The sequence below is a fragment of the Piliocolobus tephrosceles genome, chromosome 13, assembly GCF_002776525.5.
Source record: "Piliocolobus tephrosceles isolate RC106 chromosome 13, ASM277652v3, whole genome shotgun sequence".
NCBI lineage: Eukaryota > Metazoa > Chordata > Mammalia > Primates > Cercopithecidae > Piliocolobus > Piliocolobus tephrosceles.
This window is the reverse complement of record NC_045446.1, coordinates 52,731,188-52,748,307: the sequence shown is the minus strand read 5'-3', so window position 1 is coordinate 52,748,307 and position 17,120 is coordinate 52,731,188. Positions and strand designations below refer to the sequence as shown.

Sequence of the window (17,120 nt, the reverse complement as noted above, 5' to 3'; positions counted from 1 at the left end):
ATATGCCTGAGAGAAACAAACAACAAAAAAAACATTTTCTAAATGTGTCCTTTGACCACCAATAAAATGCGTGGTCATGTGGAAAAAACCCAGCTGTTTGGTTTCTTCCCCACTTGTTTCCTTGAGTTCTGAGAACAAAATAGGGGATCAGATGGGTTTAGACACCTTTGAATATCTATGTCTTTTCTTATTTTTATCTTGTTCCACAATGAACTCTATCAAACAATATGTGGACAGTAGTTTTGCCAGCTATTTTGCAACTACGACCATTAAGCTCCTTTATCTTTTGAGGAACAGCTTGTCCTATATCAAAAGGAAAATATTTGAAGATACTTTGTCCTAATGATTCCATTTCTTTTAGTTTATGTGTAATATTTTCAGTAGTTCTGCTTAGCCCATGTGTGAAGAAAAGAGAGAACACATCAGATGAAATTTGAGATTATGCATCCAATCTTATATGCTACATTAACTAGTTTTTAATTGTGAAAAACCAATTATTAAAATAAAAATTAACTTTATGCCACTGATTCTTTAACAATATTTATATGAAGTTTCTTACTTCTGTTGTAATGCTGTATGGAGAAAAGAGAACCACATGGTTCTACCAAATTAACAATCCAGGAGCCTCATTATACATTTCCAAATGGAGCAATATCTCACACACACTGAGAAGTGTTTTTCAATCTTTATAACTAGTTCTGTGGCAGATTACTGACTGATCCTAACTATGGCAATTAACGATGCTTACATGATTTTTAAGTGTATGAAAAGTGTGAATTCTTTAGAGAGCATTGATATTTACTGTACAGTTTTAAATGCTTCCTTTTATAAGAAGATTGAAATGATGCATGCAACTGCTTTTCTTAGAAGTGTGGAATTACTTTTTATCTAAGGACTGAGGATTTTTTTAGAGATTATTTAGCCGAACACTGCAATGTAAAGTCAATGAAAATCAGGTTGAAGTGACTATGATACTGCAATACTAAGAAAGACAAATCTTGTGTAGAATGAAATAATTTTTTTTGCTTAATTTTTATAGTGATAATACTATTTTACTATTGATAATTTTCCTTGGTACATTTTGAGTTCCTAAATTTCTAACCATTCTACTTATCACTGTTTTAGTAATTGCAGTCTTTTTTATTCAGGATTTTGTCATTAATATAATATTTTAAGTAATTATAAAACATTTTTTTCTAACTAGGAAGAAGCATTGCATGCATTTATTCAGCCAGAGATTTTGGATGGCCCAAATCAATATTTTTGTGAACGTTGTAAGAAAAAGTGTGATGCACGGAAGGTAAATGCCATGTACAGATTAATACTTAGAAATCTGAGATAATATTCCGTATTCTATAGGGTCTCCCCCTTTTTGTTTTTTGTTTTTTAGGGCCTTCGGTTTTTGCATTTTCCTTATCTGCTGACCTTACAGCTGAAAAGATTTGATTTTGATTATACAACCATGCATAGGATTAAACTGAATGATCGAATGACATTTCCCGAGGAACTAGATATGAGTACATTTATTGATGTTGAAGATGAGGTAAATATTTGTTATTTTAAAGTATTTTTCATTAATCCACATTAGTCAGTCATGTTTTTGAAAGAGCTGTTTGAGGTAATAACACTGATGTCATTTAGACTGTCTTCTTGATGGAAACTTTTTCTTATTTTCTAATGCGGAATTCAATAAATGACTTGCCTTTGTATAAGCTTTTCCTTACTGCATAAATTATATTTTAAATATTCTTGTTTGATCAGAGTAACTTATGATACTCTTTGAAAAGACAATAAGGAACTCAGCTTTGGAATTATTTCTTGAAGTTGAGTGATAATCTTATGTTTTATAATTTCATCGTTATTGAAACCAGCCTGAAGGTAAGCCATATTCATGTTTCTGATCCATAATAAATGCAGACAGTGCCTATGATGGAATGAATGAACCAACTGAATAGCATGGGCTTAATTTCTTGTACTTACTTGCTATTTTGTATTTACTTCCTGTTTTGTCTGTTTTCCTTTTTTCCTTTTTTTAATTTGAAACTGTTTAAATAATTTAAGCATAGGATTTTGAGTGACATATGATGTAATGCTTATCAATTTCTTCCCACACTTTGGCCTCCCAGAATTCTCTGGTTCCTCTACCCTTATTCAATGAAAGACTTACAATATTCCACTCTATTATATTGGAAACTCTTCTGATTTTATGTGGAATATTTATAATCACTTAGGCTAATTATTTCAAAGTGATAAATCTTTATTATTCTCAGAATTACCCTGAAGCGTTTTTTTTTTTTTTAACTGAAACTGATTACTATAGTTATAAAAAATGCCTTTTCCCAGGAGTTCAAAAATAATTTTAAACATTCACCAAGTTTTATTTAGTACTGTTAAGTACTGTGAGGCAGTTTGGTATAGAAGAGCACATGTTTTAGGCCTAGCTAGATGTGGATTCAGATTCTTATCCTGCTACTTGCTAGCCTCTTGACCTTGGATAATTCATAAAACCTTTTGAGCCTCATTTCCAGGTGCCTTAGATGAAGTAGCTATTAATTGAATGGTAACTATGACCAATAACATTTTGAAAAGTTTAATTTAAAATAATGTCTCAGACACTTGTGCTTAAGCTGGGAAATCTACCCAAAGTGTGCCAGACTTTCAGAGGAGACATAATCTTTGTAGGATTTCTACTCAAGTAGAGATCAGTAGTAGATTGGTCTTCTGAATATGCCTAATATATTTCTCATAAAGGAAAATTTTTTCCAAAGAAAGAAAACCTATATATGAAGCTTAGTACAAACTTTCTAGAGAATTCTAGGTTTAGTTCTTGGGGACAAGAAATGTTTTGGCTCAGCTTAAGGAGTTTCAGGAATTATATCTCTCTAGACTTAATTCTATAGCTGGATTTCACCTCCATTTTTCCTTGAACCTAACCTTCTTGAGAGATGAAGACTATATATTAGATGTAGTACCTGCAACAGAGTTCCTGGCAAAAAGTTTGTGCTTATTGTGTATTGCTTGGTTTCACTCAAGAACTTCTCTGCAATGCCTTACACATTTCAAAAGCCTGCATCTTAGAAAATTCTCAAATTATTTAAATAAAAACATTTTTAGGGATGTATATAAAGTGTGAAAGAGGGGAAAGAATTGTTTGGGGATTTCTAACAAAGAGAATTCTTCAAATTAAATTTGTGTGAATGTGGTTTAAAAACCATAAAATAGAAAAGCATAATGTGCTATAACCATTATATTTCTGCTTTCTGTAAAAAGACAGTAAAGTTCTTAAGGATAAATGCAATGTCTTATTTCTCTTTCTAATTATCTATAATACCTAACGCACTGATAAACTGAGTTGAACTTTTTGTTCAAGAAAATAAATGATACTCTTTCATGATTTGAGAACACCAGAAGCTCATTTTGGAGCTCAGCTTTTCTGATTTTGTGGATTTTGCTAAAAGAAATGGTAATTTCAACCATTACATTTTAACAATAAACATAAATGAGGTTTAATAGAATTCTGAATCACTAGTTTGTTGTATTAGAATTTTAAGGACATGATAGAAATGCTTTTAAGATACACTTTTGCTTGTTTAATTTTACTTAAGGTCTCACTTTTTAAGAGAAAATAAATATACTTAAAATATTTTTGCTAATAATATGTTAAATTGTGTGAAAATATTAGCAGTATATAGGTACAAAGTTTTGTTGAGCATATTTTCTCTGTATTTGGTTTATAACTAAGATAATTATGTCTTATTAAGAAATCTCCTCAGACTGAAAGTTGCACTGACAGTGGAGCAGAAAATGAAGGTAGTTGTCACAGCGATCAGATGAGCAACGATTTCTCCAATGATGATGGTGTTGATGAAGGAATCTGCCTTGAAACCAATAGTGGAACCGAAAAGATCTCAAAATCTGGACTTGAAAAGGTACCTTTTATAGTTTTCATTTTTTAGTTGAAAGTGAGGATAATCTCTGACTTGCTATATAATTCTATAGCTATTGTTACTGATAAAGTTCTCTTTAAAAGAAACTTAATTTCTGAAAGTTAAAACTTCTCAAATATAGTTTTTTGTGCATATATATATATATATATATATATATATGACTATAATTAAACTTTAAGAGAAACTGCTTACAGGTAGGAACATTAATTTTTGGGAGACCATACTGTAACTGTCTAAGCAAGCTGGATGGTGTAGAAAGGATGCCTAGTAGTCAAGAAACCAAGATTCTATTACCACCTCTGCCTTTAAGGTTGTAGCAAGTATCTATAAATTTTGTCTGAGTTTTCTTATATAGAAAAATAAAATGTTGGATTAGTCATTGATTTTTAAAAGTCTGGCCATGGAACACTTTATGAGACAATTAATAATAGATCTGATCTTTCTGAGTAGGGAAATGCCAAAGCCCCCAGTCTTTCTCCCCTGTCCTGTAATAGTCCTCAAGACACTTTGAAAAATGGTATAGTTCCATGGATTATCATTTGAAAACACAGAATTGCATAATCTCTGGGATAGGATCTTGCCTCTGTGTCAATAACTTTAAGGGTTTTTTTAGACCATTTTTTCCCACATATATTCTGTTTTATTGAGGGAAAGATTATAGATAAAATGTCCTGAGCATGGTGTGACTAATTAAACCACTAATGTGAAGACTGATGACTAACCCAAGTATTACAGAGTCATTAAATATAGGGATTTTTAAGGCAGTATTTCAAAATAGAGTTTTACTTTCATAAAGTCTGTTTTTAGACCAAGGCCATTCTTCTAATTATCACCACCACCCTTTACCTTTTAAAATTATCTGTTTCATTCAGGGCAGACAGATGAGTGGGGATTGCTATGTAATAAGTATATTGTTTCTTAGTATAGAAACATGGCATTTTAGCAAGAGTTGGCAAACTATGGCTCAAAAGCCAAACCTGGGCCCTCGCCTGTGTTTTTACACACACTCTAATTTCATCTGCAAATAAAGACAGTATTCTTCTTTCCCATCTGCATGCCTTTTTCTTGTCTCACTAGGTGGGACTTCCAATGCAGTGTTGAATAGAGTGGTGAGGGAGAACATCCTTACCTTGTTCCCAGTCTTCAGAGGAAAGCTTTCAGTTGCTTACCATTGAGTGTGATGTTGACTTTCAGTTTTTTATATTCTTTTCCTACTTTGTTGAAAACTTTTATCATGAATGGGTATTGGATTTTTCCAGATTTTTTTTCTATGTCAGTTGATATGATCATGTATGTAATTTTTCTTCTTCAGCGTGAGTTACATAGATTGATTTTCAAATGTTGAGCTATCTTTGCATGCGTGGAATGAATCCTGCTTTGTCATGGTGTGTATTTCTTTTTATACATTGTTGATTTGATATACTAATATTTTGCAGAGAATTTTTTGCATCTGTGTTCATGAGATGTGTTGATCTGTAGTTTTCCTTTCTCATAGTGTCTTTATCTGCTTTTGGTGATGTTGGGCGCATGTAATAAGTTAGGGAATGTTCCCTCTGCCTTTGTTTTTGGAAGATATTGTGGAGACTTGGTATTGTTTCTTGAATATTTGGTAGAATTCACCAGGGAAATTATCTGGACCTGGTGCTTTCTTTTTTAGAAAGTGATTAATTATTGATTCAATTTCTGTAATAGATATAGGGCTTTTCAGGTTACCTGTTTCTCCTTTGTGAGTTTTGGTGGTTTATGATTTTTAAGAAGTTGGTCCATTTTATCTGCGTTATCAAACTTGGAGGCATAGAGTTGTACAAAGTATTCCTTTATTGTCCTTTTAATTGTCCTTTAATGTCCTTTTAATGCAGGGATGAACCTTCCTTCATTTCGGATATTGGCAATTTGTGTCTTCTTTTTAATCTTGGTTAGCCTAATTAGAGATTTACCAATTGTTTTGGGGTTTTTTTCTTCCAAAGGACCATCTTTTGGTTTTGTTCTCTTTTTCTGTTGTTTTTCTATTTTCAGTATTGATAAGGATTGCATTGAACCTATAGATCACTTTGTATAATGTGGACATTTTAACAGTATTAAGTCTTCCAGTTCATGAACACGGGATGTCTTTCCATTTATTTGTGTCTTTAACTTCTTTCCTTGATTTTTTTTTTTTGAGACGGAGTCTTGCTCTGTGCCCAGGCTGGAGTGCAGTGGTATGATCTTGGCTCACTGCAAGTTCTACCTCCCAAGTTCACTCCATTCTCCTGCCTTACCCTCCTGAGTAGCTGGGACTACAGGCGCCGGCCACCACGCCCGGCTAATTTTTTGTATTTTTAGTAGAGATGGGATTTCACTGTGTTAGCCACAAGGGTCTTGATCTCCTGACCTCATGATCTACCCACCTCGGCGTCCCAAAGTGCTGGGATTATAGGCGTGAGCCACCACGCCCGGCCTCCTTGATGTTTTATGGTTTTTCAGTGTATGAGTCTTCTGCCTCCTTGGTTAAGTTTATTCCTAAGAGTTTTATTGTCTTTGATACTATTGTAAATGGAATTGTTTTCTTAATTTTCTTTTTGAATTGTTAATGTTAGTGTAACAATAAATTGTTAGTATTTAGAAATGCAACAGATTTGTGTGTGTGTTGATTTTGTATCCTGCAGTTTTTGCTGAATTTACTTGTTAGGGTTTTTTTTTTTTTTTTTTTTTTTAATGCAGAATCTTTATTTTCTACATACAAGACTGTCATCAGTGAACAGAAATAATTTTTCTTCTTTCTTTCCTATTTGGATATCTTTTATTTCTTCCTGCCTGATTGCTCTGGCTAGGACTTCAGTACTGTGTTGAATAGAAGTGGTATGAATGGGCATCTTTGCTTTGTTCCTGATCTTAGAGGGAAAGTTTTCAGTTTTTCACCATTTAATATGATGGTAGCTGTGGGGTTTTCATATAAGACTTTCATAATGTTGAGGTAATTTCCTTCTATTCCTAGTTTGTTGAGTGTTTTTATCATGAAAGAATGTTTAATTTTGTCAGATACTTTATCAATTGAAGTGATCCTGTGGTTTTGTTTTTAATTCTGTTAGTGTAGTGTATTACATTGATCACTTAGTCATGATGTATAGTCCTTTAATGTATTATTGAATTTGGCTTGCTAGTGTCTTGTTAAGGATTTATGCATGAATGTTCATCAAAGAGATATTGTTCTATAGTTTTTAGTATCTTTGTCTAATTTTGGTATCAAAGTCATGCTGACCTAATAGAATCAGTTTGGAAGTTTTTCTCCTTTTTACTTTTTCAGAAAGTTTGAGAAGGATTCATGTTAATTCTTTAAATGTTTGATAAAATTTTGTAGCAAAGCAACCTGGTCCTGGGGTTTTCTTTGTTGGGAGGTTTTTGATTACTGATTGAGTCTCCTTACTAGTTATAGATGTGTTCGGATTTTTTATATCTTCTTGAGTCAGCCTTCGTAAGCTGTTATGTTTGTAGAAATTTATCCATTTCTTCTAGGGTATCCAATTTGTTGGTGTATAATTGTTCATAGTAGTCTCTTATGATCCTTTTTATTTTTGTGGCTTCAGTATAATGTCTCCTCTTTTCATTTCTGATTTTTGTTATTTGAGTCTTGTCTCTTTCTTAGCCTACCTAAGGGTTTGTTAACTTTGTTGATCTTTTCAAAAAGCCAGCTCTTAATGTCATTTTTTTTCTATTCTGTATTTCTTCTCTAATCTTTATTTCCTTCCTTCTGCTATCTCTGAGTCTAGTTTTTTCGTCTTTTTTTTTTTTTTTTACATCCCCCCTCCCCAGCTTAGTTTGTTCTTCTATTTCTGGTTCCTTGTATAAAGTTAAGTTGTTGATTTGAGATATCTTCTTCTTCTTCTTTTTTTTTTAAATGTAGGCATTTACATCTATAAACTTTCCTCTTTTGTTTCATTCCACAAGTTTTGGTATGTTATGTTTTTGTTTTCATTTGTCTCAAGATATTTTCTAATTTCCTTTGTGGTTTCTTCTTTGACCCATTGGTTTTTCAAGAGTGTGTTGTTTAAAACAATTTATACATATTTGTGAATTTTCCAGTTTTCCTTTTGCTATTTATTTCTAGTTTCTCTTTTTCACTTTTAAAGGATTATTTCTCTGGCTATAGAATTCTAGGTTGGTGGTACTTTTCTTTCAACACAAAATATTTCATTACACTCTTCTTGCTTGCATGGTTTATAATGACAGTGTGCTATAATTCTTATCCTTGTTCCTCTATAGGTAAGGTGTTTTTCCCCTCTGCCTCCCCTAAAGATTTTTTGTCTTTGGTTTTGTTCAGTTTGAACATGATATGCCTAAACATGGGAGTTTTTGTATTTTGTTGTTGTTTTGGTTTTTGGTTTATTGGGCAGGTTGGGTATTTATTGTTTGGTGTTGAGCTTCCAGGTCTGTTGCTAAGTGTTACCAGTTTATGTGAATAAAGATTTATCAGAACACAGTCACTCTGGTTGTTTACATATTGTGTATGTCTGGTTTAGTACTATAATGATAGAGTTGAGTAGTTGCGACAGAAACCGTATGGCCTAGAAAGCCTAAAATATTCACTCTTTGACCCTTGCATTAGTGAGCCAGATGATCTAGATTTTAGTTCTTACTTTGCCATTAATAAACTGTATCACTTTGGGCAAATCATTTAATCTGTGTGCCTTTCAGTTGCTACATTTTGGAGGAATTTGGACTAGATGCTTTCTGTTCTACCCAAATTTAGAAATTTGTAATTCTGTTTGCTAGTACTGTGTTTGAAGATGTATCCTCTTTTTATTAAGAGTAATGTATTACTTTGTTAAATAGTAGTAAAAGAGAAGAAAATGTTAGGACATGTTTTTGGGTAATTTTATTTACACATTATCATGCTAGATTTGGATAAAGGTATTTTACTTTCCTTACTACTTTTTAGCAGTGTATTTGATTTGAAACTAAAACTATTACATTTGAGAACCCTTACTGTATCATGACTGTATTATCTTTTGCTTTAAAATAGATATATACAATTCTAATTTGGAAGGTGTTTCAGTCTTCTGAATATATCACCATTACTGTCGTCTAGAAGTTGCTACTATTAGAATTTTCCAGGAAGATAATTATGTTGGCTTTGATCATTGTGATGAAACTTAAAAAATGTATAGCTGTTGGTTGGCAGGCTTTTTCTGTGTTTATTTTTTTTCTAAGTGGGGAGACTGCTTATCATAAGATACTGTTCATATCATTCAGTGATATCAAAATTTTGTCTAGTGTATTTACTACATTCAAAGCATTTTAATTTAATAACATGGAGTTACCACATTTCATAAGGTGTTCAATGCTTTAAGCACGTTTTGGATTGCAAATAAATTCTGAAACTTCCTCCCTATCACCACTGTGATTAATTTTAGTTGTAGGAATAAAATCTGAACCACATAAACAAGTTTTCAGACATTTTCAAAATTTGTTCTAGAAATTTCACTAATTAACAATATATTGTGGTCAGTTTAAAGTTATTTTAAGATAAATTAGAATTTCTTAAAAAGTATAGAAGGCTCTAAAATGCTTTTTAGGCCAAGAATAAAGAAGAGAAACCCTAGTATTTGTAGAAAAGTAAATAAAATAAAGCTTGTCCGTCATAAACTGGTAGTCTTCTGATGTCAGACTGCCTTTTTAACCTCCTTACCTTCTCTGTTTCTGTCTTCCTGCCTGTTCTTTTTTTGTAATAGAGTTACTGGTCTGCAAAGTCTCCAGTATCTCAAACTGTCTTAGGAGTTGTGAAGTGCATGGGCTTCTGAAAGAAAAGATTGTCTTAAATATAAAAACAAGTCATTATAAATGACCTCATTTTTTTAAACAAGTTGCCTCTTTTCTTGATTTTCTTCCACAAATACTTAAGTTTGCCTAAAATAATCTTTAGCTCCAAACTTTAAAGAATTGTTTGCAGCACAGGAAGCTAAAGAAACAATTTTAATTTATTGTAGATATAGTATAATTCAGGATTCATTCTTAATATAAGAGAGAGATAAATCAGTAGATCATGATATCACAGATAATGCATAAATGCATTAGAAGATATTCCAAATAATTATATTCCTCAGCTCTTTTGTAAAGGAAATAAAATTTGAATAAGAAACAGTATGTTACTTGGGAATTTTTTTATCGACTGTGCATTTTAGAACAGCATTGTAATTAGCATCTGCTTCTGAAATGTTAGACTTATTTAATTTTTACATATGTAAGTTTGTATTTACAGATATGTATGGTTTCAAAGGTTATAGCATAATTAAAATGTGAAAGAATGCACTGATGAAACTTGTGTAACTTGTGGTGTATACAGTTATTTTATAACTTGCCATTTTTGTTTTGCCTTAGGGGAAAGTTGACCTATAATATATAGGACAACTAACCATGTTACTTCTCTGCGTGTTAACAGAGAATAGGAAATACACAAATAAGGGTTGTGTTTTTCTTTTCCTCTGAGTTACTTTTATTTTTTCCCCTTAGAATTCGTTGATCTATGAACTTTTCTCTGTTATGGTTCATTCCGGGAGTGCTGCTGGTGGTCATTATTATGCATGTATAAAGTCATTCAGTGATGAGCAGTGGTACAGCTTCAATGATCAACATGTCAGCAGGGTAAGGAGGTGTCCTTTAAGATGATTACTCTGAAAGATGGGAGTAAGAATGCTTCTAAACAACAGTGAGTTTTATTAAGAATGAGTGAATCTGCCTGGTGGTACATCTTAAGACCCATATCAAATCTGTCTTTAATTTTTGCTTTTAGTAAAGTTCTTGCATTTGTTTATTATTTCTTTGTTTTGCTTTGTTTTGTTTGGGGCTTGCTGAATATCTCCAGAGATAGACTACCAATTTTCCTCTGGGCCTGAGCCTTCATAGGTGCTACTTGTGCTTCACGTGTGATCAGGAATGCTAGAACTGACTGGCTGGTAAGCAGCCACTGATGATTAAATTTTGTGAATTGGTAGCTGTGTGAGCAATCGTGAAGGTCTTTCATATCATTTAACTCTGAGGTTAAAGATTGAGTTACATATTGACATTAATGTGATAGTGTTATAGAATTTGCAAAAAAAAAATCATGTAACACATTTTCAGATAACACAAGAGGACATTAAGAAAACACATGGTGGATCTTCAGGAAGCAGAGGATATTATTCCAGTGCTTTCGCAAGGTAAGCAATTTCCTAATTTTCAGTGTTTAGAAGTTAGAATTAATTATAGCTTCTCAGTGTTTTTTATCATCAAAGATTTAACCAAGAGATTGACAAACTACAACCCATGAGCCAAATCCAACCTGCCTCCATATTTTGAAAGTGAAGTTTGAACACTGACATAGCCATTTGTTTCTATATTATGTGTTAATGCTTTTACACTATAACAACATAGTTGAGTAGTTGCAGCACAGACCATATGGCCTGCAAAGCCTGTGATTTTTACTGTTTGGTCCTTGCTGGAAAAAACTTGCTGACCCCTGACTTAACTGTTGTATGTAGTAGACATTCCAGTACACAATTTTGTTAAAGACTTTACTGTATTACCAAGAAGAGATATGGAATCTTCTCTAAATGTGATTTTCCTCTTATCTGGAATGTTTTAAATCTGAATGTGTCTGTGAACAGTGGCCTGATTTTCTAATTGTTTTTTTAAAAAATCACGATTTAAAGTAAGTACCTTCATGCTTAGAAGTGAAATCTTTATAATCTACTTTTTATCCCTATTAATCTTTTTTATGTTTCTGCTAGTTCCACAAATGCATATATGCTGATCTATAGACTAAAGGATCCAGCCAGAAATGCAAGTATGTTTACCTGTAGTTATTTGATTTTAATTTGTGTTATAAACTGTCTTTTGTAAGTATGCAAACCCAGATAACTACTTTTAAATGATAAGATAATTAAGTTGTTTTATGCCTGGAAGAATTATTTACAAAGACTGTTATAAAATAATACCAACTGGTAAGGACCTTAAAAAAATGTTGTTGAATTATTTTTTAGTATATGAAGAGACAAAACTACATTAAATAAATTGAATGTTTATTAGTAGTAAGATTATATTATGTGCAGTCTGATATAGGGATCATAACATATTTGGAATTACTGCTCTTAAAATATTGCAGTGTTTGTTTTTTCTTGCTAATTTTGACTCAGGCTGTATTACAAATGTATAGGGGGCATGTACAGATACATATACAGGTGGTGTGTTTGCTCATAGTCTTTTCATAATTAAAAAAAGTAATCACAATCTTTGATTTCAGTCTATTTCCTTTGTTTAGAAACTACCATTGCTGTTAGTAAATCTGTTTCAAGCATTATGTTTTTATTCACATTTTTGTAAACCCTCATTAGATGGTGAATTCAGTTGGTACAAGGCTTAGGACTTAGTCATCTTTTCACATAAAGTATATTTCAGGATGTGTCATATAGTAATGTTCAATAATTTACTATGGAATTAATGAAAAATAATTGGAAATTATATAAGTCATTTCAGAACAGAGATTTAAGAGCAGAAGTAATCATTTGTACTGTATTATAAAGAAACTACCCCAAAGAGTAAGCTGTCCCAGGTCATAGCTATCTGGAAGTAGAGACAGTATTATAATTCATGTCCCTCATGTGGACCCAGCCTTCCAATAACGCAGTAACTCAGCCTTCCTTTACTCCCCCAACTCTAGTTTTGTTATACAGCACCAGAGGGCGCTGTATTATATGATATGGAATATTTTTTAAATTACAGTTCTTTCCTAGAAGCAACAGCTTTTACCTTTTACAGACACATGCTATTTTTGATAAAAATTATTTTCCCTTTTTCATGCCAAATAATCATTGGCTTCATCAAATGGTGTCATCATTTCATATTGTCTTTGAGTTACATATGAAGTTGTGATTATTAAGAAAAACTTTTGTAAAAATGATTATAATAATCATTTTTTGCATATAATTCTTTCTTTTAACTAATTGTTTAAAAGTAGCCTCACAAATTTTATCAGGTTGTCTTCACGTTGCTATAAAGAAATACCCAAAACTGAGTAATTTATAAAGAAAAGAAGTTTAATTGTCTCACAGTTCTGTAGGCTTTGCAGGAAGCATGATGCTAGCATCTGCTCAGCTTCTGATGAAGCCTCAGGGAGCTTTCAGTCATGTCAGACGGCAATACAGGAGCAGGCATTTCACATGGCAAAAGCAGGAGCAAGCAAGTTCCGGTTGTGGGGAGGGGTGCCACACACTTTTAAATGACCAGAACTCATGAGAACTCAGTATCGCAAAGACAGCACCAAGCCATGAGGGATCCACCCTCATGACCCAGACATCTCCCACCAGGCCCCACCTCCAGTATTGGGGATTACAGTTCAGCATGAGATTTGGGCAAGGACAGATGTCCAAACTATATCACAAATAATCATCACTTTTTGTATTCAAATGAATCTTGACCATATAGACAGGGAGAAATCCAGTAGATGAAGGTGTCAGTTTTATGACTCTGCATTCTTTGGTCAGGAGGCAGCTAAACACTGCTTTGAGAACACGGGAAAGATAATAGTAAACAAATAGGTAGTATTTGGTAGCAGCAACAGCAGCAGCATTTTATTGTATCTCAGGTAGTAACTTTATGGGGTAGATGATATTAATAAGCTGAAGAGACCTACGTTGGAGAAGTAAACTTGCCCAAGGTCACACAGTTTGATGGGATGGCATGATTTGAAGTCAGAAATTATTCTATTTTCAAGTTGCAGAGAGCTTTTTCATTCTAAAATATTAATCCACGTATTGGAGTTGTTCTGGAGCCAAGAGCCATTTTGAATAAATACATGGCTCTTTAAGATATGAGACCTAACCATGTGTCCCTGTTAACTATCTCTTAACCCTTTTCTGGACGAAGCTTGTATTCCAAGTTGAGAGAGGGATGTAATGGAGATATATCTCCATGAGTGCTGTAGTAGAAGTATATACCATGAGAGCATAGTGAAGCAGGATGAATAAAGGGAGCTCAGTTTCAGTGACACTGTTTTATCCTGTTTTTATTACTAATAGAATTTCTAGAAGTGGATGAATACCCAGAACATATTAAAAACTTGGTGCAGAAAGAGAGAGAGTTGGAAGAACAAGAAAAGAGACAACGAGAAATTGAGCGCAATACATGCAAGGTTGAATTCCATCATTTTATTTTTAATTGAAAGTGCTATCTTTAAGCTTGGTTAACTGCAATTCTAATGACTGACTCATTGGGTTGATTCTGTAGACAGTTATGCTATCATGATCATTGAACAGTATAACCAACTATACTATAAAGGTAAAATTTGATTTGATTTGATTTGACGTGTAAAAACCCAGAAACACGTAGTGACAGTGCTCAGTGCTGGTGAAGCCACAGTTGAGGTAGACACATTCTCTTATCCTACTAAAAGAAAATAAATCAGTAAAAATTGGATAGAAATTGAGTAGTAGTTATCAAGAGCCTTAAGCAAAATCATATTTTAAAATATAATTTCTCTTACAGAATTATTATCTAATGAAATAATCATAATTACTGTAATACTTTGATTACAGGGATATTCATTATAGCATTTTCCAAATTAGGGAAAAATTGGAAACAACCCAAATGTATATCAGTAGGGGAATGATTACATAAACATACATGCTTTTAAGGAAACATACAGTTGTTAAAATTAATGTTTTTGAATTTTTGTATGGTGTGAGACATAATCAGTGTCAAGTACTAAGTGAGAAAGGATGGAAGAAAGAATGATCTCAATTATGTTCTTTTAAAAAATTAGAGTATTTTGACAATTAGGAAAAAATGCTGTCTACAGAAGAATTGAACTTTGACTCTTGAACTGCAGAGTTGATGATGATATTTTACATTTTCTAGATAAAATTATTCTGTTTGCATCCTACAAAACAAGTAATGATGGAAAATAAATTGGAGGTTCATAAGGATAAGACATTAAAGGAAGCAGTAGAAATGGCTTATAAGGTATGTTTAACTGCATCATTGGCATTTACTTACTAATACAAACAGTATTAACATAATTTTCCAATTTTTTATTATGGATAATAGTTATATAAACACTGGCAGTAACCTTGGTAACCAGTTAATTTATCTCTTACTGAGTATATTTATACCTCTCCTTTGGAGCATAGTCAGTTGATTTTGAAAATTTTCTCTCTCGGGAAGCCATTTAAACTTTCTAGATCCCAGAATTAAAATTAGAAACAGAATGTTTATTTGTTCTTTCTGTTCATTTAACATACATTTCTTGAGTGTTTACTGTATGAAACATTAGAGATATTAGAGTGAATAAGACAACATGAGGTGTTAGAGATAGGAAAGTGAACAAGACGTGGTCACTGCCTTCATGGAGTTTACAATGCATTGGAAAGAACAGACAAAACATATGTAAACATCACAATTTGCAATTATTTTATTATTTAGATGCTGTAAATACATTAGTAGTAAATTGAGAAAATTTATTTTGAGACTTTAACCATGAGAAGGGAAGGCAGCGCTGCAAAAAGTTGAGGGGGAATATACTGGTCCATAGTCAGATGCATTACCCACTCCGTCACTGGACCGTGCTCAAGGAAGAATATTCTAAGTAGAGTGAACAGCATGTGCAAAAGTGCTGAGGTGAGGAGATGCTTGGCACATTTAAGAAACTGAAGAAAGGAGCCATATGTTTAGATTCTTTTAAGTGAGCACAGAGTACCATAAAATGAAATTAGAGATTTTGTGAAATAGAAGTTTGCATTTTGTTCTCTAAGAGTAGTGGAAAGTTATTAATGAGGTTTGAAAGGCAAATAGGGTCATGCTGTTTCACCAGATCGTTCTAAATGTCATTTATGATACTTAACAAATTAAAGTTTTCCCCTTTCCATATAAGCATTAACAGAATGACTGAAATTAAACCATCATTACCTAGAGAAAAAAATTGCATACTACATCATTTTGTGTGTAGTTATAATGGAACCAATAAAATAACTAAAAATAACACACAAGATAGCTGACATTGTTTCTCAAAGTGTGATCCAACACAATCTGCATGAGAGTCACATTCTTATTAAAAATGCTAATTGCTGCAGATGAATCAGAATTTCGCTGTTGGAGCCTTGGGAATAGGCATTTTAACACATACATCAGGTGATTCTTAGACATAGTCAAGTTTGAGAATCATTTATATTATACATCTGGTCTTGCATAGCACTTATCAGTATTGAAATTTTACATTTAATTGTTTGACTATTTTAATTAATATTACTGTCCCTCACTAGACTATAAGCACATACAAGTGCAAAAACCATTCTGGTTTTGCTCACAATTTTATTTTTAGTATTCTTCCCTGGTATATAGAAAAGTCAAAAATGGTTGGGTATGTTGAATGGATAAATGAATGAACAAACATTAAGATGGATGGATGGCTCTGGATTTGCCTCATTTTGGTAAAAATTCTTTAAATATAATGGTGGACTGCAAGCATTAGTCTTGAAAGTAGGAAGTGTGAAAGTTTGCAAATAAAAAGAAACAAACAGAAGAGAGAAATAAGTCAATCTTATATGCCAAAAATAGAGCTTCATTGTTGTGGATGGGAGTTGGGGAGGAGTAGAGATCAGTGGGGATACACTGAGCCTTACAAGTCCTTCTTGAAAATTGTAATCACAACCTTAAATGAACATTGAATACTTCTAAGCAATCCTACTATGTTTCTCTAGGAGGCTTATTTCCTATCAAGAGAGTTGTTGCAACCAGGGTATGTCATCTATTAGTGACATAAGCTAGAAGGAAATTTTATGATAGAAATTCCTATACCATGAGCTGTAAGTATTCTGGAGGCTAATATTGAAAGGGGTATCTGGAGAGGAATGAGGTGGCACCTGAGAGATGGAAGCCATACCCTTTGTGATGGCTTTATGAGACATGCTGTCCTCCTGTACTTAGATTGTTACTAGATACACGAATTATCAATTCTACTCCAGATTGGATTAAGAAAACAAAAGATGCATATTCTAGTTGGCTGTTCGGTTGTTTTCCTCTGTGTTTCCAGCTTAGTTGATTATGAACAATAGTTATAATACATTGATTTTGTTTCTACATCTAAAGTTTATGAAGTTTACTTTTTAAAAAATAAAAAATATTTAATACATGCTTTATATGATTTGAGGGATAATGAAACATAATTAT

General features: G+C 32.7%; 1 protein-coding gene across 3 annotated transcripts in view; it reads left to right on the top strand.

Moving 5' to 3' along the window:
- Positions 1-17,120, top strand: part of USP47 (ubiquitin specific peptidase 47) — a 119,184-nt gene that overhangs the window by 78,989 nt on the left and 23,075 nt on the right. For all 3 annotated transcript variants that reach the window (XM_023230851.3, XM_023230852.2, XM_023230853.3), the window contains 8 exons: positions 1,205-1,300; positions 1,391-1,543; positions 3,762-3,929; positions 10,434-10,565; positions 11,043-11,119; positions 11,690-11,745; positions 13,976-14,088; positions 14,814-14,918. In XM_023230851.3, coding sequence (XP_023086619.1) covers positions 1,205-1,300; positions 1,391-1,543; positions 3,762-3,929; positions 10,434-10,565; positions 11,043-11,119; positions 11,690-11,745; positions 13,976-14,088; positions 14,814-14,918 — 900 coding nt within the window. The remainder of the gene's footprint in view (positions 1-1,204; positions 1,301-1,390; positions 1,544-3,761; positions 3,930-10,433; positions 10,566-11,042; positions 11,120-11,689; positions 11,746-13,975; positions 14,089-14,813; positions 14,919-17,120) is intronic.